The following is a 27284-nucleotide window of genomic DNA, read 5'->3' as shown; positions in this document are numbered from 1 at the left end:
ACTTGGTTTATACGATCGGTTCAAAGAGGTTCATCTGTGAACATAGTTTTTTAAGTTTAAGAGTTCCATGTTTTAGTTGGACAAAGTCAGGTAAGAGATACAAAAAACTGCTGGATGATCTACAACTTGGATCAAAATAACCTGAGGAACTTAGAATTTCAGACCTGAATTGAGGTACTGTATAGAAGTAGAGTTTGTCCAACTGGGGAACGTTTAGTCTAGGTTGTTTTGAAGCTAGAGGGTGGAGTGGAACTATAGATTTTGGGAGATCAAGGAAGAGTGATTCGCTGGATCAAGCACCTCTGAAGGTTAGCTCTATATGCTTGGGGTTTGTTTTGTGTTTTGGATCTAGGTACCCTAAGGGATACAAGGGATAGGTTACTTTGGACTGTGAGGAGGGGAGCCAACCTAGGGCAGATTTGTTTTTAAGAGGAGTGGGAAGAAAGATAGGGTATATTTGTTATTAAGAGGAGTGGGAAGAAAGATAGGGTATATTTGTTATTAAGAGGAGTGGGAAGCAAGACAGGTTTGGATTTGAGTAGGGAGGTTGATATAGAATCAAAAGGTGGTCAAGGTGTAGGCTATCATCATGGGGTTTTTTGCTGAGTTGTTTTAGGGTGGATAAAAGTATATGGGTCTAGAGAAAGAGCAAGGTATTACATCCATTTCTCCAAAGAGGTAACAAAAGTTTGTTTGGGCCTTTTTTTATTCAGAAGGGTTCAGAGGGTAACACTTGACTTGTTAAGTGCTTCTTGAGTAGGTGATTTGTGATCCCCCATTTCTTGCAATCTCACTCTTGTGTGGTATCTGGTGTTGTTATAGAGGTCATCATCCAGAGCCCTCACAATGTCAAGTGAAAATTAGTCTTGGGTTGTTTTTCTAATTACCTCTTAGGATAGTAAAAATTCCATTCTAGTTTGTTGACATTGGTTGGTAATGGTCCAAGAAGTATTTTGCCCAGGCCTTTCATTCGACAATTACTCTGACTAGAGCTGACAAACATCGTGACAAAAAGTCACTTGCATAGTATAACAAGAAGTGTCCCCTTCATCGTCTTCTTACTATGGAGGACCTTTTGAGCTCAGGCTTGTAACTACTAGAAAGAACCCTTGCTTCGCCTCTCGTGGTGGGTTACAACGATGGCAACTGCCCTGACGTTTATTCCAAGTATTTCTAGAGTCGGTTGCCCTAAGTGAGGAGTACTTAGTTTCCCCAGACATATCACTAAACATATTACATGAGAATGGTTTCCCCAAGTGAGGAGTACCTAGTTGCCCCAGACTAATCACTAAATGTATTACATCAAAATGGTTTCCCCAAACCAATTTTTTCGGAATGGTTTCCTTAGGGGGAGTTCCCTTATTCACAAATTCATCGTCGACATCATTCACACTTTGAGACCGTGTTTGTCAACATCTTTATAAAACCAAAATAGATAATCCCATATAAGAGCCATTCACCTTTCTGGAAGTCCTATCACTGCTCTATAATTTTGCTTACTAGCCAACAATTCAGATCTTGTCCTAGTACTTAATAGAACAATGGCATTGCCAAGCCAAATCATAGGAGGTCTTGGGAAATCACATGATAGGGTTAGGTACAAATTAACTCCTAGGAGGAATCAAGTCATGTCCTGTGGTAGACCAGCTATGAACCCCATTATTCCAATTTTGGTCATAACTTAGGATGGTTTAACTAGGGTGATCATCTCATTTTGTATCAACTCATCTTACTTTCAAATACAAAATCAGTTTAAACTATTCTCCAAGTAGTCAAATAATTATGAAAAGGTTTTGAGTTAAGATTGGACTTACTTGCAAAGCTGAGTCCATATAGTAGAAAAAATAAAGAGAGCTAACGTGGATGCACGTAATAATTGCTTACAATATTCATTTTCACTCATATGTTTCCTTGGCATGGTCTATCTTTTCCCTTGTCCTTTCACATCACCCCACCTTGTACTTGAATTGACAATATCAGTTCTCCTCCTCTTAGTGATCTCACAATCTTGAGGTTTAAGGTTTGTGAATTTGTCTATCTCTTTTGGTAGTGTCCCACCTAGCTTTGGATTTTTTTACAGATCCAAGTCTCTTAGATTTGACACTTCTCCTATGAGGAAGGATTCCCATTACTTTCTGATTGATGAGAGCAATTGGACTTGTGTGCCCTTGACATGACACATTATCCCAAGCCATGGGCTCTTGCAAGGTTCTGTTGCCATGTCCCCCCATGATGAAGGATTTGAAGACCAGGCAGTGTGGAAAGCCATGAGTGCATTCACATCTTACTATTATGTTTGACTGTGGAGAAGGAGAAACATAGTGAGATGGGAGTTGAGGTGCAAAGAAACACTACTATATCTCCAAAAGGTCTTCTTTATTTCGATTTTTCCCAGTCAAGAACGTCACTCTCATAGCTTCAAGCTTGTAAGACATGCATGTGTGTGTGTGAGAGAGAGAGAGAGTGCGAGAGACAAATTGTGAGGGAAATAGTGAGAGATGGAGAGAGGGAGATAGAGGGCCAGTCCACCAGAGAGAAAGGAAGGAAAGTGAGAGAGGGTTGAGAAAATAAGAGAAGTGGGGTGAGAGGGACAAAGTGAGGGAGAGAGCCAGGAGAGGGGGAGATCAAGAGAGAGAGCGGGAAGAGGGGAGTTGATAGATGCCTGAGAGAGAGCGAGAAAGTTGAAGAGGGAGAGGTTGGCGAGGGGGTGACAAGATGATATACTTTGAATTTTGTTTCTAGTTATGATACGCTAAATAATTCCGATTAATTTTTGTTTTTTCCATCTCAATAGAAAATTCACTATACATTTCTAATTATTTCAAATCACTTTAGAACCTCCTAATTCAATAGAAATGGAACCTGCCAATTCGAGTATTAGAAATTTATCAAGTTTTTTAACTTAAGCTCCATCTATTCTCACATTATCTTCTTTATTGATAGGTCTAGAAAAGATGAAAAATATGAATAACCTTACTTACCTCCTATCCATGAATAAGGGTAACAACACCTGATTGCGTATTATAAACTACAATGTTACCTTACTTATTTATTATCCATAAGTAAGGGTCAAAACATCTGATTGACTATTACCTCCTCAAAAAGAATAACAATGGCTATCTTATGGATCAATGTTAGTCAAGCCTCAATATTACATTCTCAAAAAGAATAACAATGCCCATCTTATGGATCAATGCCATTCAAGCCTAAGTTGTTCTCTTTTATAACCTTTTCTGGATCAATTATATTCAATGCTTGATAAAATATCAAAAATGGAACATCTTCACATGTGTGATGTTTCTTCAGCATGTACTCTATTTCTTATTTCATGTGGCCATTGAGTAATACATATAAAAGTATGTTCTGTTAATGTTTATTTAAATATTACCTTCTCATAAAGAATAATGGTGGTTATATTTTTTTTGGCTTGATGCCATAAAAAGCCTCTTTTAGGCTTCATCCCATAAAAGAATAACGGCGGTTATCTTTTATGGCTTGATGCCATAATAGAATAATGGTGATTATCTTTTATGGCTTGATGCCATTCAAACCCTCTTTCTTATTGTTTATAATCTTTTGTTAAGCACACATTCACAACTTAAAAGGTAGGAATATGCTTTGAGATTTAGGAATATGCTTTGAGATATAGGAATATGCTTTGAGATATACTTGATATGTCAACTACATGTTCTGTTTTGAGATATACTTGATATGTCAACTACATTTTATGTGCCATCACAAAGTTGGACTTCAAGAAAATAGAGGCTTTATGTATGTGTGGGCATTTCTCCTTAATAATTCTTCTTTCCTATTTTACAGCATTTTGATGGGTGAAGGCCTCACATCTTTACATCTCAAAGACCTTGGGATACTTCAATCAAAGCTTCAAGTTGTAATCAGTAAGATAAAAAGAGCAAAAAGTGAGTATATTCAAATTATGTTGAAAGCACTTTATTGTTTTAAAAAACTATATTATAAGGTGTGCCATAAACTACAAACTCTCTTATGTTTAATACCATTTAGATGAAAATGGTGGAAGAAGTTCAAGGTCAAGATCTTTGCAAGAAGATACATTTCTTATCTTTCTAATATACATTGACCTACTTTGTTTCTTTCAATAATATGTTGATATTTACATGTTTCATATAGTTACTAGCTCTTTACACAAGTATACGAAACAATGAAATATTTTTTATTGGGATCCTAGTGATGTGGCATTAAAAAAATGAATACTAGAATAAAAGTCAAATCTTCTTAGCATTATACTCACACGTACACACACACACACACACACACACACACACACACACATACACACTTGTGCATGGGCATATATGCACACACACATGTGTGTGCGTGCACCCATAAATACATACTGGAAAGTAATATTATAACAAGTTCTAAATATACTATATAGTATAGCATACTATATAGCATATATGCACACACATATGTGTGCGTGCACCCATAAACACATGCTGGAAAAGAAATATTATAACAATTTCTAAATATACTATATAGTATAGTAACAATACTAGGATGTTTGGTCTTTTACTAGATGAGATGATAAAAATAACTATACATATTGGAATGCAATATTATAGAAAGTTATAAATATGGTATGTATCAATACTAAGATGTTTGGTCTTGTACATAAATCAACAACTATTAAGTAATGTTTATTCTAGTGTGACACAAAGTTGGGGTTTTGACTTCGATCATTTCTTAGAATCAAAACACACTTGTATGAAACCTCACAGTCTCCTCACCTCCCTTTCTCTCCCCTAGGTTAAGATAAGGATAAACACATCAAAGGTGAGATCATAATTCATGGAAGGAAAGATGAAAGGCTCAAGAAAAGCAAGAATTTCTATCAGTCTTGCAGCTCCAAACAAGAGGCAATTCTTTGTTTGAAGAAAATCTTCCAACTCAGGATTATGTGAATGGAAACCTACAGGGAATGTTGATAAGGTTCATCCGTTCGAATTAGGTAATTTGGACAGAACATCTTAAAGTAAAAGAATATAGCAATCACTTACAAGAGGATAAGATACATGGGATTTGCTTTTTGATAAGAGATTAAGAGGAATTAATTATTATTAAGAAGAAATAATAGCCAAAAGTCTATAAAAATAGAGATACACAAAGAATTGTAATTTTAAATCCATCTAGACTGTACAAAAGAGGATTACATAGGTACGTAGAGCTTGAAGAGAGCTTTGCGTCTATATAAAAACTTTCGAAAATGGGCAACCGAGCGAAAAGTTATGAGCATTTTACTACAAGAATATAAAACTGCTAAAAGTTAGCAACTTTGGGAGAAATTCTGATCATCAATGAAGTAAAGGATAAAGAAATTAGTTACATGAGTGGAAAGATCATATAAAGAGCTTCCTAGCCATATGATCAATTTTAGAAACCAATACCCGAGTGATGCAGTTGAAATTTGGGTATTGGACCACAAAAACTGCACTTCCCTCTCTTTGCATGAAACCTCAATTTTCACATAGCCTCTTGCCTTTCATCTCCTTCATGATTCAAGCTAGAGAGTAAGGGTTAACATTGCTCACAGACTGCTGGGGTATCTACTCCTCCTTCATGCGTAATATTGCGCTACAAGTTGTTTGCCGTCTATCCAATGTCAATGCATAAACATAAATACTTAAAACTCAAATGCATAGTTTATGCATATTTGACAATTCATCGTAGACCGTGACACCATATCATTGCAAGTTTTTTACCATCTACCCATGCATAAACATAAAAACTTAAAACTCATATGAGCTTCTAGCTACTACGGGAGAATATGATTGCTCCCTTATGAGATGAGCATATGTATGTACTTAGGTACTTAGCTAGCATGGTTGTTTTTTCTTGGTGAACTAAGATCACAAAAAAAAGAATGTTAATGTAAAGCTCCTAATATGCATTCGAAAAAAAGGAAATGTTAATGTAAGCTTCTAATAAACATGCATATAGAGCATGCATAGCTCCAATATGCATACATATAGAGCATATAGAGCTCTAATATGCATACATATAGAGCATACATATAGAGCATATAGAGCTCTAATATGCATACATATAGAGCATACATAGAGCATATAGAGCTCTAATATGCATACATCCCAATGTGTACCATTAACAGAAAGGGTTTAAGGTTTACAGCTTACCTCAATAGGAAGGCTAGGGTGTTGAGACCAAAACAAAGAAGACCTATAATCATAGACTAGAGTCAATGCATAGGCATAGAAGAAGACATATAATCATAGACTAGAGTCAGTGCATAGGCATAGAAGCCTCTTATGCATTCTATAAGCATGCATATTAATTGGATCACTTTTCATGTTGTATGTATGCATATTAAAGCATACATAGAGCATGCATAAAGCATACATATACATGCGTGCATATTAGAGCACACATGGAGCATGCATGGCTCTAATATGCATGCATGAAACATATGTATTCTCTATGCATGCATAGCTCCAATATGCATACATAGAACATATGTATTCTCTATGCATGCATAAAGCATAGCTCTATGCATGCTAGAGCTTTGCATGCTCTATTATGCATTCATAGAGCATACATATGTATGTATGCATATTAGATCTATGTGTATGCTCTGATATTCATGCATATTAGAGCATACCCATGTGTATGCTCTAATATGCATGTATATAGGCCTCTTATACATAATATCTCTATGCAGAGAGGCCTCTTTATTCATAGAGCCCTTTATGCATACACGAAAAAAAATCTCCTATAGCACCATTACTAGAGATAAGAATCTCATGTTACCATACGTTACAATGTAGCTAGCACTTCATGTAGTTAAAATTTCATTTCTTGGCACCTCCATATCCCTCTATTGGCTACCCTCACGTGCATCTATTATCTCCCTCTTCTCATATCTCTCCTTGGAAAACCCTCACCTTGTCTCCCTCTTCTCATATCTCTCCTTGGAAAACCCTCACCTTGTCTCCCTCAATGCTCATCTGCTGCCTCTTTTCATATCCCTCCTTGGCAAACCCCTCATCTCCCTCAAACTCATCTCCCTCCTCTAAGAGATAATTCGATTTTCCTCTCTCTTCTCTCCACAAGCATGCAACACATATGTAATGATTTCTCCTTTTCTTTACTAATAAGTAGGGCATTGTAAGTTTATGTTTTATCTCACCTGAACTTTTTATTTTTAGAGGATATTTTCACATAAGGTGAGAAAATCTCTCCTCATAAGGTGAGCAACCCTCTGTCACATTTTTTTTGAAATAAACGTCCACCAAAGTACTCATAAGTATAACATCATCTATATCATAGGCAAAAGCCTAAGTAATTTATATAATTTTGATTAGGTGTAAACACTAAACACTAAATAGCATGGTATTATTATACTTTCTTAGTTTGCATTCTCATTAAGTTTTAAAAATGTAAACAATGGCTAGATATGATAAAAATGAATACATTTTTTTTTCAAGATATTGAGAAGAGAAGGAGGAGGAGGATTATGATAATTCACGTGTATTGAATCTATATGTTTTTTGTAAAACTAGTAGCTTTTTCTAGTCTATAATTTGCAATATAGAAAATTTACAAATAAGAAACCATGCAACCTATGAAATTGTAAGTAATATACTTAATGGAAAAAAAGATTTGATAGATTATTTATACTAGAAGTATGGTTAATGAAAGAGATCTTGATTATTTCTTTTATACTAAGAGTGAAAATTGTTGTCTACAAATTTGTTATCAAGAGAGTAAAGGAGATCAAAAGAATGACTCCAAATAACACTACTACTTGGGTGAACATTACACACTTGAAAAACTTTGGGTGGTGTGAATAGTTTGTGCATTTCAAAATTTTGAGAATATTAATTTATATATGATCATAAATTATGCATATTCTTAGGAAGTAGTATGAAGTCCAAATGATTATTACCTTTTAAATTCTTACCAAAAGAATATTGGTCTAAGCTAGGATGTGATATTTGAAGAGATACCACATCAAATAGAGAGGTTTCCCTTTATCATACAACAAGTAAATCACCATGGGCCATAACCTAGTGGTACTATGGATATCCTTGTCACACCATTTTAAAACGAAATGGACTTTGGAGATGAATCATGTGGATCTTGCTAACTGTATCTTGCCAAGCTTATGGAAGGAGGAAAAACTCTAGCCATCAAGAATGAACCTTGCAAATTTTCAAGGTCTAGACTGAGTCAAAGGAGAAAACGAGGTCTCAATATTACTTTGTGAAGAACATAACTATATTATAGATAAAGCTAAATGAAGCTATCTCCTTTGCAAAAGATTGACTTTTGTGACTCACATTGGGTAAGAAATTTAGACATTGTACATGGTGTTATTTATGTTTTGTTTCATAGTGTGTTTTTTGGATAACTAGGAAGAATTCTATGAACACTCTCTTTAATTGAGGTTGAGTAATATTTATGGCTCTATTGTTCATGGGAAGTTACATACGAAAAGAAAAATTGATCAATAATATGTTCGCATGTACAAGTAATTAGCCTTCTCCAAGCATTTATTATATATAATGGATGTTTATAAAAAAACAATCCTTACTACTTATCACCATGTACTCATTTTTAAACTTCTTCATTATTTAAGTACCCTTCATAAGAATATGCCATGTTTGAATAGAATAGATTCTCAATCCTAGTGCTAACACTAAAGTGAAGTCTGAAGACTACATAATATGCTAAAGCTCCATACGATCTTGCTTTACAAGTATGGCTACACATGTGCATGTGCATATATGTGTGTTCACAAGCATATAAAATTGTAAGTGTTAGCATCCACACATGCTTGTGGATGCATGCACATGAGTACATTCACATGTGCATGTGAGAGCATAATGCTAAGAGATTTAACATTTTTAAAAAATAATTCCACATCTTTAGGGGCCTAATAAAATTATATTGATTTTTCTCACATACTTGTGTAAAAAACTATTGCCTTTGTGAAATATAAAAATATTGAAATATTATTAAAAAAAACATGAAATAAGTCAACATACACTAGAAAGATGTTGATAAGTACACCTTCTTGCATAGAACTTGAGCTTAAATTTTATACCATTTGCATTCAAATGGTATAAAACATAAGATATTTTGTAAAGTTTTGCACAGTGGTAATCTTATTTTATAGTATTTTAAATAATAAAGTGTTACGTACTCACTTTTCTCTCTTTTATCTTATTGATTTCAACTTGAAGCTTTGATTTAAGTCTCACAAGGTTTTTGAGATGTAAAGACATGAGGTTTTCATTCATCAGAAAGCTATACACAAAAGAAAGAAGACATAATGAGGATGAAGGCCTATAAATACATATCGACATATTATGAGGAGAAATGTCTACAAATACATGTAGCATTATGATATCCAAGGTTCATCGACTAAGGTACAAAACATGTACTTGGCATATCACAAGCATATCTAAAAATCATTAGTGTATCTCAAATTATTTTCCTATCTTTGTTGTATTTGTAAGTAGTCAATTTGTTTTGTCAATACATGTGTTTCATGTTTCTAGTACTATCACATATAAAAATAATTATCATAATGAGGGGATTATTATTCATAATGAGGAATTTAGTATTCATAATAACCTTCATGATATCTTTTCCAAATATTGGAGGCAAACTAGCATAGATTTATCTTAACTGCATTGTTGGATATAAATTATTACTTCTGAATCATTTTCTCTAGAATGATAGTGACTTCTTTCATCTCTATTTTTTGTGCTAGTAAAAACAATTTCCTAAGTTTATATATTTATATATATATGCTTCGTTAAAAAATCCTGTCTTTTCTTTTTTTTTTTCCCCCCCTCCCTTTGCCTTTTGTCCTCTACTCGTCGCTAGATGATCTGGAACGTAAACGTTCTTTGTCGTTTCATTCCACCGGCCAGGCTGCCGGCGGTGAATGCGTGCCTTATTTTTTTTCGTCCGCATCGGCCAGCCATGCTATTCGGCCACATCTTCTTCCTCTGTGTTGGCGTTGACGACTCCTTCTTCATACCCCCCCCCTCCCCCCCTTCCCTTGTACTCCTATAAAGTGTCACCCAGCCGACGGCTCCCGACGGCTCAGCCTCACTCCCTCCATTTCGTCCCTAATAGCCCTCCCCACTCACTCGCCACGTCCAACCAGCCCCCTCACTCCCTCTACTCACACCCACCCCCTTGCCACCTTCATCTGCTAGCGCACGCCACTCATTCGTGCCATCCAACCCCCTTGCCTTGTCATCTTTTGCTACCGTATATCCCCCCTCACTACTCATTCGTGCCAGCCAACCCCCTCGCCACCTTTTTCTAGCTTCCCCCCCTCACCACTCATTCTTACTAGCAACCAACAACCTCACTCTCTATGCTTCGCTCATGCGTAGCCCCTCACCACCCTCGCTACTACTCACCCCATCTCTCTCAGCCCCCCTTACCACTGGTCTTATACTCCGTTGCTAGTGAACGCCCTCACCACTCACATACTCCCCCTCCATCGCTAATTCCCTCACCCACTCATGGAATTCTCGCTCCGAGATTCTCTATCTTAGTCTCCTGCACACTCCCCCTCCATTGCTAATTCCCTCACCCACTCATGGAATTCTCGCTCCGAGATTCTCTATCTTAGTCTCCTGCGCACTCCCCCTCCATTGCTAATTCCCTCACCCACTCATGGACTTCTCCCTCCGAGATTCTCTATCTTAGTCTCCTTCACACTCTCTCTCAATCTTTAGTCCCTCTCTCGCTCTCGCTCTCCCTTTCCCTTTCCCCCTCTCTCTCTCTCTCTCAATCAATCAATTTCTTTCATCGTTTCTTCCATTTTTCACTGCTAGGATAAAGAAAATAACTACAACTTGATATGATCTATATTTAAAACCTAGTGGTTGAAGAATAAACTGAGAGATTAGAGGTTCTATCTCCAAGAGTTTCTCAATATATTCTACGTAAGAGAGGATCTCCACTCAACTCCCAAGCCATCTGAGTTACTTCTCGGTAATAAGCAAAGGCTCAACCACAATAAAGAATAATGGCTTGTGAAGGACATGCACAATGTAGAGGACATGGGTGTCCAATGGTAGTTGACTGTGATGAGGATACAACTGAATAGCAGTAGCTCCAAATGTCTCCCAAGGAAGTGGAGGACCAGCTCACATCCCCATAATCACAAATATTGCACCTCCACCTCAGCGTGTAAATGGGACCAACCCTAGAAGTTCTTGATTAAGAAAAGGGATTGTCCAATGTATCTAACTAGATAATTTTTCTTTAAGAAAATAGAAGAGGTTATCTCTCTTATGTGAGAATTTTTGTTGCATGGATTGTTACGCGAAATGTGGATATATGATTAGGACAAGGCCAATAGTATATTCTAAAGTTTTTGAAAATAAACTAAGGGACGTGTTTTTCTTAGGGGTGACCATTTCAAAGTGATCATTCTTGGGCAAGTGGGCAATTCCCTACCCAAGGTAAAAAAATCTTGAGTATTTATGGGGTTGGGGCAACTTCTTATAATGGTTAACCCACCACAAAGCAGGGTGAGGGCTCCTTCGAAGATTATGGGGTTGGGGCAACTTCTTATAATGGTTAACCCACCACAAAGCAGGGTGAGGGCTCCTTCGAAGATTGCAAACCCGAGCTTGATAGGTTTCATGTTAGTATAGGTGAGTGAGGGGACATTTCAGCTTACTAATATGTGATAATTTATTACCACAACGGTTGCAATGCCTAGTTTGTATATGTAACTTGGTGCTCCAAGGGATGTTTTCCAGATTGTATTGTAATTGAAGCTTATGATTATATATGTATCATTTTTAAAATGATTTGTTGGCATTAAGGGATAAAGGAACCCATGAAGGAAATTAAATTAAGGAATTTCGTTATGTGATGCATATGTACCAATAATGTGCTTAGTAATTAAAAACCTCATTGATCGTATCCTGAATCTGAAAAGTGGGCCATAGGGTGGACCGAACTAGTCAAAAACTTTCCAAAGAAAAAAATATAGATAATATAGGTCATACCCCCAAGATCATGAATATATTCGTATATCGGATAGTCAATAATTAGCTCCCGATTAGGCGATCTTCATAGAAAGTTTGGTAGTGACATCCCTCTTTACCTTGAAGGAAGGAAGGGTATAGGAGGTATCTTACAGGTTGTATCAGAGCCATGTTAAGAATACAGAGAGAATTAATATGTGACATTTGTATTAGAGTTATGATGTCATATGAGTATTGATTGAACAGTAGAAATACTTAAATTAACCTTCGACCAGTTAGTAGTCAAACCAATAGATCTTGGGCAAGTCACTTTTTAGACTTCTATCGACCACCAGCATCAAGGATGAAGTTTCTATCGTTTCCCTCTTCTCGTGAATATATATTTGTTGCTAGTAGAGTTGAACAAGTTTATAGATGCCAAGATCTTGGGCAAGTCACTTTTTAGACTTCTATCGACCACGAGCATCAAGGATGAAGTTTCTATCATTTCCCTCTTCTCGTGAATATATATTTGTTGCTAGTAGAGTTGAACAAGTTTATAGATGCCAAGCTATTCATCCTTCAGATTTTAGAGAAGCTTATGGTACTAAAATACTTCTTATTCTATGGGACTCTTTTCCCAGATCAAAGTGTCATTGATGAAAATGGAGACTCATGTTACACATGTAATCAGATCACTCACTTCATCCCCAAGCATAGGATTCATTGTTGTGGTGGGTTTCACTCGTTATTTTAAGGGATCTCTAGTAGGTTTCATCTGGGATTTTCAAGAATCTTTAATTCCACCAAAATCTATGCCTTGGATCTTACAAAACAGCCTCCCAAGTTTGTCATAGGGTTAAATAACCTTTGCGAAAGTATTGTAAATCAACACGCAACCTTTATCACAAAATGTAATAAAACATAAAAAATATCTTTTTGACCTCTTTATTTTTCCCCAAGTTTGGTATTAAAGTGTTTTCTCTCTTTTCACGCCAACATGATGAAGAAGCTGAAAGGAAATTTGTGCTTAAGCAGATGCAACTCTCTTCCTTCTCTTCAGGAGAAGGAAAAGATGTGGTAAAGGTGTAGTGGCATGGATAGATTCCATGACTAACTATTTCTCTCTTGTTGGTATTAATAAAGCCAACTAATCTATGTTGGGCCATTCCACTAATTGGTGATGCTAAGCTATGGTGGAAGGAGTCATGTGTAGAGAAAAGGGTGTCAAGAAAACACTCTCTCTTGGGAACAAAACAAGGGAGTTATTAAGGAAAGGTACTTCCCTTAGACTTTAAAACCATGAAGATGAATGAGTTCTATAGCTTGACCTAAAAGAATTCATCAATGGATGCTTACTACTCCCACTTTGTTAGACTCGAAGAAGTATGCTCTAACTATGACCTTGGCTCAATCCATTAGCCGATTTGTGCAATGCTTAAACCCTCGCCCAACCATCGGCTAGAATCCATGTAGCCGACCAGCCTTGAGGATGAAGTTTTTTGAGCTAAACCTTTATAGGAAGAGACCTTACCACGAGTCATCCAATTCAAGGTGACCATATGGAATTCACCCTTCGACCGAGATCAGTGGTCGAAATTCACTACCACTCTTTCCTCGCCCATAGACTCTATAGAATGATATGCATGGCAAAGTGGAGTGTGCCACGATTGCCATCAACCACGTCATGTTGTGCTGAATTCCCTCATCTCCCCAAGCCTCTTAACCTTTCAAAAATATTACCTCCTCCAAACTTTCCCAAGAACCCACAAACTAATCTAGCGAAAGAACTACTTCCATTCAACAACCGATTCAAGTAAGAAATAGAGTTCAAGTCCCTTGAAATATCAAGGACAGGGTCATGGAAGAGGAAGAGTTGCTATGATTAAATATGAGGTAGCAACCCTTGAAGATGAAGAGGAGGCTAGAGCCTAGGCTTATGCTGGACAAAGCACCAAGGTGAAAATCATAATTTTCAGTGTCTATACACCAACATCCCATCATGGTAAGCATTTTAAATTGTTGATTGATTGTAGAAGTACCCATTTACTTCTTTCACCAAACTGCATCCGACAGTTAGGTCTTAATCAAAAACCATCCACAAAAATGGTCATTGAGCTAGTTAGTGGGGCAAGGAAGTAATTTCCCAGCATACCATAGGGGATCTAGAGTTTGATCTCAATGTGGTAAACCAACCAACTGCTACTTCCATGTGATCTCAATGTGGTAAACCAACCAACTGCAACTTCCATGTGATGCCCCTTGATATTCATGATGGTATTCTTGGACTGGATTGGCTAAAATAAAAAAGGGTGGAAAAATCTCATTCAAGGATGCCATAAAGGAAGAAGTAGTCGGTCAAGACTAGCACAATCTCAAGGGTCGCATATCAATATAGACGCACTTATAGATGCGTGTATATCCGTGCATATAGCCATGCATATAGTTACGTAAATAGCCGCGAAAACCTCTCCAGATCGCAAATTTTCCCATGGCCCCTCTCTCACTTCCACCTCTCTCTAGTTTGTGCGGCTATGTTCTCATTCTCTTGTAGTGATCACCCTTCAATCGACCGAGATCAATGGTTGAAATTCACTACCACTCTTTCCTCGTTCATAGACCCTATAGAATGATATGAATGGCAAAGTGGAGTGTGCCACGATTGCCATCAACCACGTCATGTTGTGCTGAATTCCCTCATCTCCCCAAGCCTCTGAACCTTTCAAAATTACCTCCTCCAAACTTTCTTTGGAACCCAAAAACTAATCTAGCGAAAGAATTTCTTCCATTCAACAACCAAGTCAAGTAAGAAATAGAGTTCAAGGCCCTTGAAATATCAAGTACAGGGTCGTCGAAGAGGAAGAGTTGCTATGATCAAATATGAGGTAGCAACCCTTAAAGATGAAGAGTAGGCTAGAGCCTCGATTTATGCTAGATAGAGCACCAGGGTGAAAATCATGATTTTCAGTGATCTAGACACCAACATCCCATCATGGTAAGCATTTTAAATTGTTGATTGATTCTAGAAGTACTCATTTACTTCTTTCACACCAAACTGCATCAGACAATTAAGTCTTAATCAAAAACCATCCACAAAAATGGTCCTTGAGCTAGCTAGTGGTGGAAGGGAAGTAATTTCCAGCATACCGTAGGGGATCTAGAGTTTGATCTCAATGGTAAACCAACCAACTGCTACTTGCATGTGATGCCCCTTGATATTTATGATGGTATTCTTGGAATGGATTGGTTAAAATAAAAAAGGGTGGAAAAATCTCATTCAAGGATGCCATAAAGAAAGACGTAGTCAATGAAAACTAGCACGATCTTAAGGGTCGTATATCAGTATAGACACGCTTATAGACGTGCATATATCCGTGCATATATCCGTGCATATAGCCACGCATATAGCTATGTAAATAGCCACGTAAACCCCTCCAGATTGCAAATTCGCCCATGGCCCCTCTCTCACTTCCATGTCTCTCTAGTTTGTGTGGCTATGTTCTCATTCTCTTGTAGTGATCACCCTTCAATCGACCGAGATCAATGGTTGAAATTCACTACCACTCTTTCCTCGCCCCATAGACCCTATAGAATGATATGCATGGCAAAGTGGAGTGTGCCACGATTGCCATCAACCAGGTCATGTTGTGTTGAATTTCCTCATCTCCCCAAGCCTCTTAACCTTTCAAAATTACCTCCTCCAAACTTTCCTAGGAACCCACAAACTAATCTAGGGGAAGAATTTCTTCCATTCAACAACCGAGTCAAGTAAGAAATAGAGTTCAAGGCCCTTGAAATATCAAGGGTCGTCAAAGAGGAAGAGTTGCTATGATCAAATATGAGGTAGCAACCCTTGAAGATGAAGAGGAGGCCAGAGCGTGGGTAGAGCACGAAGATGAAATATCAAGGATAGGGTCGTCAAAGAGGAAGAGTTGCTATGATCAAATATGAGGTAGCAACCCTTGAAGATGAAGAGGAGGCCAGAGCGTGGGTAGAGCACGAAGGTGAAAATCGTAATTTTTAGTGATCTAGACACCAACATCCCATCATGGGTAAGCATTTTAAATTGTTGATTGATTCTAGAAGTACTCATTTACTTCTTTCACCAAACTGCATGAGATAATTAGTTCTTAATCAAAAACCATCCACAAAAATGGTCATTGAGCTAGCTAGTGGGGGCAAGGAAGTAATTTCCCATACCATACGGGATCTAGAGTTTGATCTCAATGGTAAACCAACCAGCTACTACTTGCGTGTGATGCCCCTTGATATTTATGATGGTATTCAAATGGATTGGTTAAAATAAAAAAGGGTGGAAAAATCTCATTCAGGGATGCCATAAAGGAAGAAATAGTCAATGAAGACTAGCACGATCTTAAGGGTCATATATCAGTATAGACACGCTTATAGACACACATATAGATGCGCATATATCCATGCATATATCCGTGCATATAGCCATGCATATAGCTGTGTAGTAAATAGCTGCGTAAACCCCTCCACATCGCAAATTCGCCCATGGCCCCTCTCTCACTTCCATGTCTCTCTAGTTTGTGCAGCTATGTTCTCATTCTCTTGTAGTGATCACCCTTCAATCGACCGAGATCAATGGTTGAAATTCACTACCACTCTTTCCTCGCCCATAGACCCTATAGAATGATATGCATGGCAAAGTGGAGTGTGACACGATTGCCATCAACCAGGTCATGTTCTGTTGAATTCCCTCATCTCCCCAAGCCTCTTAACCTTTCAAAATTACCTCCTCCAAACTTTCCCAGGAACCCACAAACTAATCTAGGGGAAGAATTGCTTCCATTCAACAACCAAGTCAAGAAAGAAATAGAGTTCAAGGCCCTTGAAATATCAAGTACAGGGTCGTCGAAGAGGAAGAGTTGCTGTGATCAAATATGAGGTAGCAACCCTTGAAGATGAAGAGGAGGCCAGCCTGGGTTTATGCTGGATAGAGCACCAAGGTGAAAATCATAATTTTCAGTGATCTAGACACCAACATCCCATCATGGTACGCATTTTAAATTGTTGATTGATTCTGGAAGTACTCATTTACTTCTTTCACCAAACTACATCAGACAATTAGTTCTTAATCAAAAACCATCCACAAAAAATGGTCATTGAGCTAGCTAGTGTGGCAAAGGAAGTAATTTCTTAGCATACCATAGGGGATCTAGAGTTTGATCTCAATGGTAAACCAACCAACTGCTACTTCCATGTGAGGCCCCTTGATATTTATGATGGTATTCTTGGAATGGATTGGCTAAAATAAAAAAGGGTGGAAAAATCCCATTCAAGGATGCCATAAAGGAAGAAGTAGTCAATGAAGACTAGCACGATCTCAAGGGTCATAAGTTTTATATTTGGGATAGCAATCAAAGACTCAAAGCATGGATGCAATGCATACAAGAATGTAAGTTAATGCTTTCACATTGAATGAGTTAAGTTAATAATTTGATTCTCTTTTATTTCTCCTTATAATGAGTTAGGTTTGTAGGTTATGAGCATGTACCTCAAATGTACATGAAGGTTGTTTGCCACTTCATCGATGTGGAGAAAAGAATACAGGGTGAATTGTTGTTGGCTTTGAGAGTCACTAATGATGAGTAGGTGCCTCAGTCTCACTTTAGTTTTTATTGCTTGTTACATACACAAGTATTCATATTTTAACATTTGGTATAGGATTACTCGTGCCCATGTGGCACCCTCATTTGCACATGAGGTGTTCCTCTTTCAAAAGTTCGGTTTGGCATATAAGAAATCTTTTTTGGAGCAGTTGATAGATGAGGAAAGGCATTGGGTTGAAGTTGAGATGTCTCTAGAGCATAGGCATGGCCCTACTGTATGGTATAATGCACTAGCTAATTGTCCTTACTCTAGTTTGGAAGATAAAATCTTTATTGATATTGTTTTGATCATGGTTCCATTTCACTTCCATTATTACAACTCATGTTTATTTCCATCCTACATAGGAAGAGTTCTTTGAATCATTGAAAAGGCCACTTCAAAGTTGGATAGGGAAAGTATGACACTCGAGGAGTTCACATATGCTCATATCAAAGAGGCTAGAGGGGTGGAGAATGTCTTTCAAGACAAAACATACAAATTGTTGCAGATTGCAAACCCTACCAAAAATGGTGATGCATTTTTCCAATTCACTTATGCATATGATTGGAACAAGAAAAATTATCTAGTGAGGGACAAGATACTCACCCTTGCTCAGTCTAGAGCCTGATAGGTGAGATTGGAGGGTTAACATGTGGTGCTTATGTTTGTGTTATGTTTGTCATGTTTTTTCCCAACAACATGCGATGGTCCATTTTTGTTTGTTGTGATGTTGCAAGAAATCTACCATTTTGCACATGATGATTCAAACTAATGTGAAATATGAAGGTTACATTAGAAATTTTCGAGGAGGTTTTGAGATTGCGCAACATTGAAAACCTATCTCAAGAAGGAGACATATTGGCATTGCATGTGTGAAGAGAGTCTAAGTATTATTTGAGGTCTTATTAGAGACATTAATATGAGAGGCTTGTTACTTGAAGGTTTTGTGGAGCGGTTAAATGATGAAAGGGATAACCACGTAGAAGATGCCTTCCTTGACATTGTAAGAGATATGAAGCCCATGGGTGATACATCTAAGCAACTAGAGATTAAACTATTTGCTAAGAGAGGATTGTGTATAGGTAAGGGGTGTTTTAGTTTTCCATCATGCTCTAGGTCTCTTCTTTATGCATCACTCTAATTGACATGTATGCTAGGTGAGTGGGTACATTGCTGAGGGCCTTGAAATTAAATTCATGCCCTCCACAAATCTGATTATGGGCTAACCCCAATAGTGTGGAGTGCATGTATCCTCAACGCTTTTAGAAGCATGATGTTTTGAGGTGGGATATGAATCTATGCCCTTGGTGGTTAGACTATCCACTTCGAATGAGGCATTCATCCGAAATGAGCTCTATGCCCATGAGTAACTCTGTCTCAACTAAATCTCATTATGTATCTATGGTGGGTCTTGTGCTTAATCTCGTCTAATTCCTCATTAGATTTTTCATACATCCATCATGATTTTACTCCCTCGTGAGAGTATAAACCCATTGAGGAAAAAGGTTCAACAATGCTGCAATGACCTATGATTGACCACTCAAAGCATGGAGTGGTAACATGGGTGTAGGAGCACCATCCATGAGCGGAGAAGGGCAATATTTTCATGAAATCTTGTTAGCTTCTAATTCTTGTTTAGTATGAGTTAATTGTGATTTAACAATTCATATTGGTCTATATACCATGGCCCCCTTTTCACACATACTTATTAATGTTCACCCTACTTGGCCTTTGGCCCATAAGCCTATCTCCCTCACTTACATTTGGCCCCTTGGCCTAATACAACTTATGCTTGGCCCTTGGCCTCCTATGTACAATTTCTATCCACACACCTCTTCATTACAAACCATCCCCACCCAAATATGTTTCATCCTGAAAACATGCACAAAGTAAAACCATAGTATGGATGGTTTGCATAAGCATCAAAATGAACAACTTCACACTTCTTTGCCAAAACTATACAAAAGAGCATGATTTGAGCCTTTGAGACCTCCAAAACTTTGTGTAATGCTGCCCAACTCACTGTCAATCATGTCTAAGAAGTGTATATATCGATTGCATCCATTTAAGCCTCTCTTATGCCTCGTAAATAGTAAATTACAACAAGCTGTTTTTCACTGTTTTGACTCAAAAATCCACCTTAGATATATCAAAAAGGTATTCCATCCCCTCCAACATAGAGGTGTTCTTCTATATTGCTTCATCTTAAGGAAAACCTTTGACAAGGTATTCACGAAAAGTGTGGTTGCGTAACACCTTCTCTCTTTCTCCTCCTAACACCTTCTCTGGAATGTACTCCACCATGCTATATTCACTCATGGGTGGAATCTCATCCAATACTTCCACCTCCAGCCTAACACAAACCTTCATATGTGATACATGAAAGACATCATGTATCCTTGTAGTAGATGGAAGTATCAATTGATAAGCCACTTCTTCACAAACCCTTCTCAATACTTTGTATGGCCCAATTTAATGGTGTGCAAGCTTTGTGTTGGTACTACCTTTGAGAGATCCATATCGAGTCTTAGGTGTTGTCAAGAACACAAAGTCCCCTTCTTTGAATTCCAATGGTCTGTGGCGGCGATGTGCATCTTCATAATGCTTCATCTTCTCTTGAGACTTCTTGATGTTCTCTTTGCATGTTTGCAAAAGTGTTTGCGTTCTTTCCATTTCCTCCCTTACATGTAGATTTGCATTCTCTTTCTTGAATTCTACGATCCGTACATGCACCTTGTAGCCATACATAGCCTTACAAAGCGACATTACAATACTACTATGATAGGTGTTATTGTAGGCGAACTCTTCCAAATGCAACCAATTATCCCATGCATGTTGCGTTTCATAGAAATAGTTCCTCAAGTAAGTCGTCTCAAGCCACTTATTGACCCTCTCGATTTGACCCATCAGTTTCTGGGTGATAGGTTGTGCTAGGAGTCAACTTGGTACCCATGCTATCAAACAATGTACGCCAAAATGTGCCAATGAACTTCACATCTCCATCACTGACTATTTTTTGAGGCATACTATGCAACTTGAACACATTTTCCATGAATTGGTGTGCCACCATAGATGTTGAGTGTCTCACTTCTGTTGGTACAAAATGGGCAACTTTTGTCAACAATCAATCAACCACCACCACATAGATGCTATCCCATCCCCTCTTGGTAGAAGGCAAGCCAGGCATTGAATCCATAACAATATGCATCCATTACCCTCCGGAATAGGTAAGAGCTGAAGCAATCTATCGGGCTTGTGTGTGGTATCCTTGTTGAGTTCACAAGGCATACACTTAGCAACATACTCTTTGAATTCCCTACATTGACCTTTCCAATGAAATCTCTTTCTTATGCCATTGTAGGTTTTGAAAAAACCCAAATGTCCCACCATGGGATTAGAATGCATCTCATCCACCATGACCTTTTTCTTGAAGGATGAGTGGGGTATAAGATACACCCTTTCTTTGCGATAGAGGATACCATTTTGTAACCGAAAATGAGGTAAATCATAAAAACACCATGCTGTTATTTTTGCACTATTTGTGAAGCCTCATAATCAAGTATGTATTCCTCTTGAATCTCCTCAATCCAATCATTATGCACTTCTGTGATGTCTGATATAATGAACATGCCCATATTCTAGAAAGTGAATTTGCCACCACATTTTCCTTTCCCTTTATATATGTGATCTCAAAATCATATTGCTGAAGGGTAGCCAAACACCTTCTTTGCTTAGGTGGTGAAAGATTTGATTGTGATAAGAATAATTAAAGAACCCTATGGTCACTTTGCACATAAAACTTTCTTCCATAAAGATAGTGATGGCATTTCTTGATTGCATGTAAGATTTGGTCATGCACATGCATCCCCATATTCTTGTCATCAAGTTTGTGGACTTCATAAGAAATTACCCCATGGTCTTGATACAACATGGCACCAATGCCTCTTCTACATGTATCTGCTCTATTAGTGAAAGGCTTGGAGAAATCCGAGCATATCAAGATAGGTGCTGCAGTAAGCATTCTTTTTAGCTCACCAAAACTCTTTTGTGCTGTAACATCCCAAAAGAATGCATCCTTCTTCAACTTATCCGTCAAAGGAGCTACTATATGTGCATACTTCTCAATGAACCGATCATAAAATGCTGAGAGACCTAAGAATCCCCGCACTTGAGTGAGATTGATGGGAGTAGGCCAATTCTTCACACATTCCACCTTCTTGGGATCTACCTTTATGCCATCAATGTGTACAATGTGACAAGGTATTCCACCTCCTTTTCCATGAATGTACACTTGGCTTCTTTAGCATACAATTGGTTGGCTCTCAATGCATCAAATACTTCCTTCACACACATGAACTAAGTGCTCCTTTTAACTCTTTCTATACACCAATATTTCATTAAAAAAACACCAATACAAACTTGAAGAGGAATGGTTGTAGCACTTTGTTCATCAATGCTTGAAAATGAAGGAAAATGGAGGTAATGATGCATTTATGGGGCCAAATCAAAGCATATGTATGCCATTAGTGATGGGTGATTAAGAATATGATTAAAATGAGACTAAGCTAATCACACAAGCATGCGGAGGGCATGAATCAAATACGAGAGCTGATTTTTCACTCCCAAAGGTGTCGTTTTATAGGCCAAGAGTACATCCTTAAATATAGGAGAGGTGCCCTAATTTTAGGAGAGATGGAGAGATGGAGAGGAATGTGGAGAGGTAGAGTTATTGTAGGAGAGGTGGAGAGATGGAGAGGAATGTGGAGAGGTAGAGTTATTGTAGGAGAGGTGGAGTGAATGTAGGTGGGCACTGCCTCAATTTTCTCCCTGATTCTCTACAGAGGAGGGTGCCCTCTTTTCACCTCTTTGACTAGACTCTTGTGCCTTTTACAATGTTGTAGTTACATGGATAATAACCTTTGAACCTTGGGTTTTAATCTTGTCTGTATGTTTGTGTTATTTCCAACACCCTCCTAGTATAATCCAAACATGAAAACAATGACTTATAACTGACTTTGCCTAACAACAAATCCTCCTTGATACATTGAGATAGAGAACCCCCTTAATCACAACATAGGGTACATAGGGTGTGTGTACTCTTCTCTTACAAACTTCAAGGCATGGATTAACAACAATAAGTGGGTATACACAACAAAGAGTTAAGCAGCCAGCAACACAACAAGAATTACTCAACAACTAGTGCTCCCACAGACATAAGACATAGCCAAATATGACTTAGATAATGTTTTAAAAGGCATAAGAGTCCTCTACATCTTCACACACTTGAGCAAGGTTGGTTTCTTCTACAACAGTGTTGACTTTCTTCTTTCCTTTCTTCTTGTCCTTGAGATAGCACCTTTAAGATGAGTGATTTGTCTTTCCACAATGCACACATGGATTGTTGGTGAAGCAGTCGTTAGTAAGATTATTTGTTCTTCCATACCTTGCACACTTTTTCTTCATATTGTTAGAGGAGACAACATAGGCACCTCTAAAGTCATCTTTGACAAGCTTCTTCTCTTCTTCTTGCAAAGAGTTAATCACACTTTCCAAAGAAGGAATGGGTTACTTCTCTTTAAAGCATAGTGACTATTTGATTGAAATTTGAAGGCATAGCCTTTAACAATATGGCAATGACATCTTCTTCATATACTGGAGCCTTCACATACACAAGTTAAGTCAAAGACTCTTAAGTCTCTTGATTAGTAAAGCCACGCCTTCACTATATTCCATTTTAAGCTCATACAATTGAATTTTAAGACTAATTTTGGAGTGTTTAGCCTTAGCATTAAATATCTTTTCAATTGTGTCCCATGCCATTGCAGTAGTGTTATCATCATCAATGTAATGAATGTAACCATCATCAAGTGTAGTGATTATGATGCCCAATGCTTGCTCATCTTTGGATTGCAATGCAATAGTGGTTTCTATAATATAATAATAGAATTTTCATCTCCATCATCAGGTTGTGGTTTTACAAGACTCCATAGATTCTTCTTCATTAAGTACCCCTTAATTTTGGTTTGCCAGGTGTGGAAACCTTGGCCATTAAACTTATATGGCATTTTAGATGAAGCCATGAGAAGTTCTTACCATTGAGATAAACCTAGGGCAGTGTATAATCTCCTACAATTGTGATTAATGTAAGTAATTATCCCAAAACCCCAAATACATTGAGATAAGCACCATGTTTTGTATATGCAAAAAACTATATGACTTTGGTGGGTACAATTAGGGGTAGAAAATGAGAGTAAGAGTCAAAATTGTTTACATAAACATCAATAGAAACTCTCTAATGTTGGGTTAGACCAAGAAATGGTCACTAAACATTTCAATTATAAAGATTAATTGCTTGTTTTTCTGAGGTAAGTTCAATGTTGGCATGTGCGGGGGTTACTCTGATTTGGAGTGCGCAAATGGAGTAGCAACAAATAAGAAGGGAAACTTGAAGTGAGGCTATATAAGGCTTTAGAAACACATGAATTAAATATTTAAAACTTGAATGGACAAAAAAACCAAGTATTTAAAGATTAATTGAACAAATCAAGAAGTTCTTCTTATTGTGGTATTCTGTAGAAAACAGTCGATTGATAATATCCCTTGTGTAGCCTGTGTGGTTGATCCTTTTGAGAACCCTTTTAGGGATACAAAAGCCCCCAAACAATTCCTCCAATGACTCAGGGATACAAAATCCCCCAAACAATTCCTTGAATGACTCACTCTATAGTGAGTTCTGGACTCTGCAAGCCAACGGTGTCGATTTTTGAAAAACGCACAAATCTACTGCACCGCATGACGTTTTTGAGCAATTAAAGAGGCTCGACTATGTGCCATGATGTGATGAGAAAGCGCCTAAAATTTTAGATCACCAAAATATTAAGTGTACATAGAGATCAAAGCCCACCAAAGCAGTAATAAAATCTTAATGATCTATTCATAATGAATTATGTTGTAAAAATGATTAGAGGAGTGTAATTACGGTACCAAGGGATCACCTAACTCTGATACCATGAAGTAAAATGGCAGTAATGATGAATTTATGGTGGATCAAAGCATATGTATGCCATTAGTGATGGGTGATTAAGAATATGATTAAAATGAGATTAAGCTAATCATACAAGCATGCAGAGGGCATGAATCAAACACGAGAATTGATTTTTCATTCCCAAAGGTGCCTTTTTATAGGCCAAGAGTACATCCTTGAATATACGAGATGTGCCTTGATTTTAGGAGAGATGGAGAGGAATATGGAGAGGTGGACTGAATGTAGGTGGGCACTGCCCTCTATTTTCTCCCTGAATCTCTACAGAGGAGGGCATCCTCTTTTCACCTCTTTGACTAGATTCTTGTGCCTTTTAAAATGCTGGTTACAACGATAATAACCTTTGAACCTTGGGCTTTAATATTGTCTTTATATTTGGGTTATTTCCAACAGAAAAGTGGCGAGTGCATTACATAGCCTAAACGACATCACCATGAAATGATAGAGACCTCTTTCAGGATGAAATGTCATCTTGTGCTCATCCCCCACTTTTCATTCTTATTTGGTGGTAATTGGACTGCAAGTCAATCTTGGTGAAGAACTTGGCACTCTTAAATTCATCTAAGAGATCATCAATTCTTGGGATTGGGTACCTATTCTTGATGATGATTTTATTAACATCCCGATCATCTATGCACATTCTAAAAGTCTCATCCTTCTTCTTCACCAATAAAACGGGCGATACAAATGATGATTGACTCGGTTCCACCCACCCTATATCTATGAGCTCTTTAACTTGCTTTGCCACTTCATCTTTCTCCACTTTTGATAATCTATGCGGAGGTTTATTGACCAGCCTTGCATTAGGATCTAACTCAATGGCATGATCTACCTCCCTCATTGGTTGCAAGCACTTGGGCATATGGAACACATCTTCATACTCCTTAAGCAGCTTCTCCATGACCACATGTGTAACTTTGCTCTCTTTCTCATTATCCTCATGTTTACAAAGCTGAAAAACGTACATATAGCCACTCTTTTTCAATTCTCTCTTGAAGTTGAGTTGTGTGATATTGATCAAGGTTAAATTTGAGGTGCCAAAAACCATGCAATGTAATGGTCTCCTTTCCATGCATAAACCTCAAAAATCCTTGTTGCAAATTCATAGAGAAGGCTCCAAGATTTGATAGACAATCACACCGCAAAACCATTTCAATCGACCCCATATCTAGCACCAACAATTCAGCTTTGCAAGTGTAATCCTTTGAGAGCATCAATTCCACATTTCTACAAATCATTATGAAATCCATGTTATCCTCGTTTGCCACTTCAACTTTTCTCTTCATTGTTGCTAATTCCTTCGGGTACAACTTGAGATTTCGCTAGTAAATTATAGTTCACAAAATTGTGTGTGCTACCGCTGTCCACCAACACAAATGCAATCCTTCCCTTGACCGTAGCCTTGAATCTCAATGTATGTGACCCTTTGCAACTAGCATAGGATTTGTTGGATATGGAACAAAGAGTAGAATTGTGTCCATATGCAGTTGTAGCACCCAAAGTATGTAGTAAGCCATCATTGTAATAAAAAAGATCACCAAGAGAACCATTGGGATCAAAAGGAAACTCCCCTTCCAGGTCTAAATAATGGTCGGCATCCACAAACTCATATGGCTCATCAAGTGGCTCTATTTCTTTGTCCTTAGTCTCATCCACCACTTTTGACTAAACCATATTAATTTTGACATTGCAGGCTTTGCACTCCTTCCAATGCTCTTTGTGATACTTTCCACCACATTGTAGCATAGGTTTTTGTCCCTCATTTGATTGATGCGGTCTTCCCTCACAAATTTGGTCTTGGTAACCCCATCATTGGTTGGATTTTCACCCACTTGTTGTGAAGGCTTTTGAGAAGTATTCTCACTTTTGAAACCACCTGTAAGATCCCTGTTCCCACCGAGCAACGGATTCGGGGTACTGGCAGCGGAAGTAGCGCTTCTCGCGTGGGACAGGGGTCCCACACTCGGGGCCTCGCCCACGGATATCCGGATAAGAGACTAATCCGTCGGTTGTTCCAAAGCCGAACCCGGAAAAACTTCCTTTACCGGAAAGCACGGGCGATTCCACCAGGATAACTTTTTACTCTAACGTAGTCAAGATCATTTCTGATCGAGATGATCCGATTACATCTATAAAATACTTAGTCAGTTCAAGGAAGAAACTTGCACTTGGATCATTGGGATCAACGCTTTTTTCCCCATTCAAGAGGCACAGCCGTTGATTCCTATCCATAGAACAGTTACTGTCCGGGATTTATTTTTTTTTTTCTATCGTAAAAACAAAAGTTTGAGTCTCGGTTTACGGATCCATCAGTCCAGCCTAACCCCATCCGATCCCATGGGTTAGCCAACCGCCCAACCACTGTAGTGATGGGATCCAATTAAAAATTTGGTTAGGTTTTGTCCCGGGTACCAGGGAAAAGAGTTCCAAGGCCCCCTAGCCGGAGGTTCATGCAAAATAAAACTAGTCACACCACTCACACACCCAATATGAAATTGCCTTTTTCAACCAGATTCAACCAGTTTAAAACAATCCTTTAATAAAACCATAGTATCACTGATCACAATCTTCCAATTTATCCCATTGATTCTTAATTTTTCATCATTCCTTCATCAGAGTAT

The 27284-nt window shown here is 38.0% G+C and overlaps 1 protein-coding gene across 12 annotated transcripts in view; it reads left to right on the top strand.

Annotated features, from left to right (window-relative positions):
- The window catches only part of LOC147636776 (uncharacterized), a 117013-nt gene that overhangs the window by 41919 nt on the left and 47810 nt on the right, over positions 1-27284 (top strand). For 4 of the 12 annotated variants that reach the window (XR_015266209.1, XR_015266208.1, XM_086800314.1 and 1 more), the window contains 2 exons: positions 3820-3920; positions 9303-9428. Coding sequence is in view for 5 of the 12 variants with exons in the window: in XM_086800314.1 (XP_086656440.1) it covers positions 3820-3920; positions 9303-9406 (205 nt within the window). In the remaining 7 variants the exon portion in view is untranslated. Of the gene's footprint in view, positions 1-3819; positions 4149-6945; positions 9547-27284 lie in introns of those variants that run through there. The other 8 variants (XR_015266214.1, XR_015266213.1, XR_015266212.1 and 5 more) reach the window with 4 other exon arrangements.

Source organism: Cibotium barometz, chromosome 7 (genome assembly GCF_041138505.1).
Source record: "Cibotium barometz isolate CiBa-2024 chromosome 7, ASM4113850v1, whole genome shotgun sequence".
Taxonomy (NCBI): domain Eukaryota; kingdom Viridiplantae; phylum Streptophyta; class Polypodiopsida; order Cyatheales; family Cibotiaceae; genus Cibotium; species Cibotium barometz.
The sequence above is the reverse complement of the archived record's forward strand: the minus strand, read 5'-3'. Positions and strand labels throughout refer to the sequence as shown.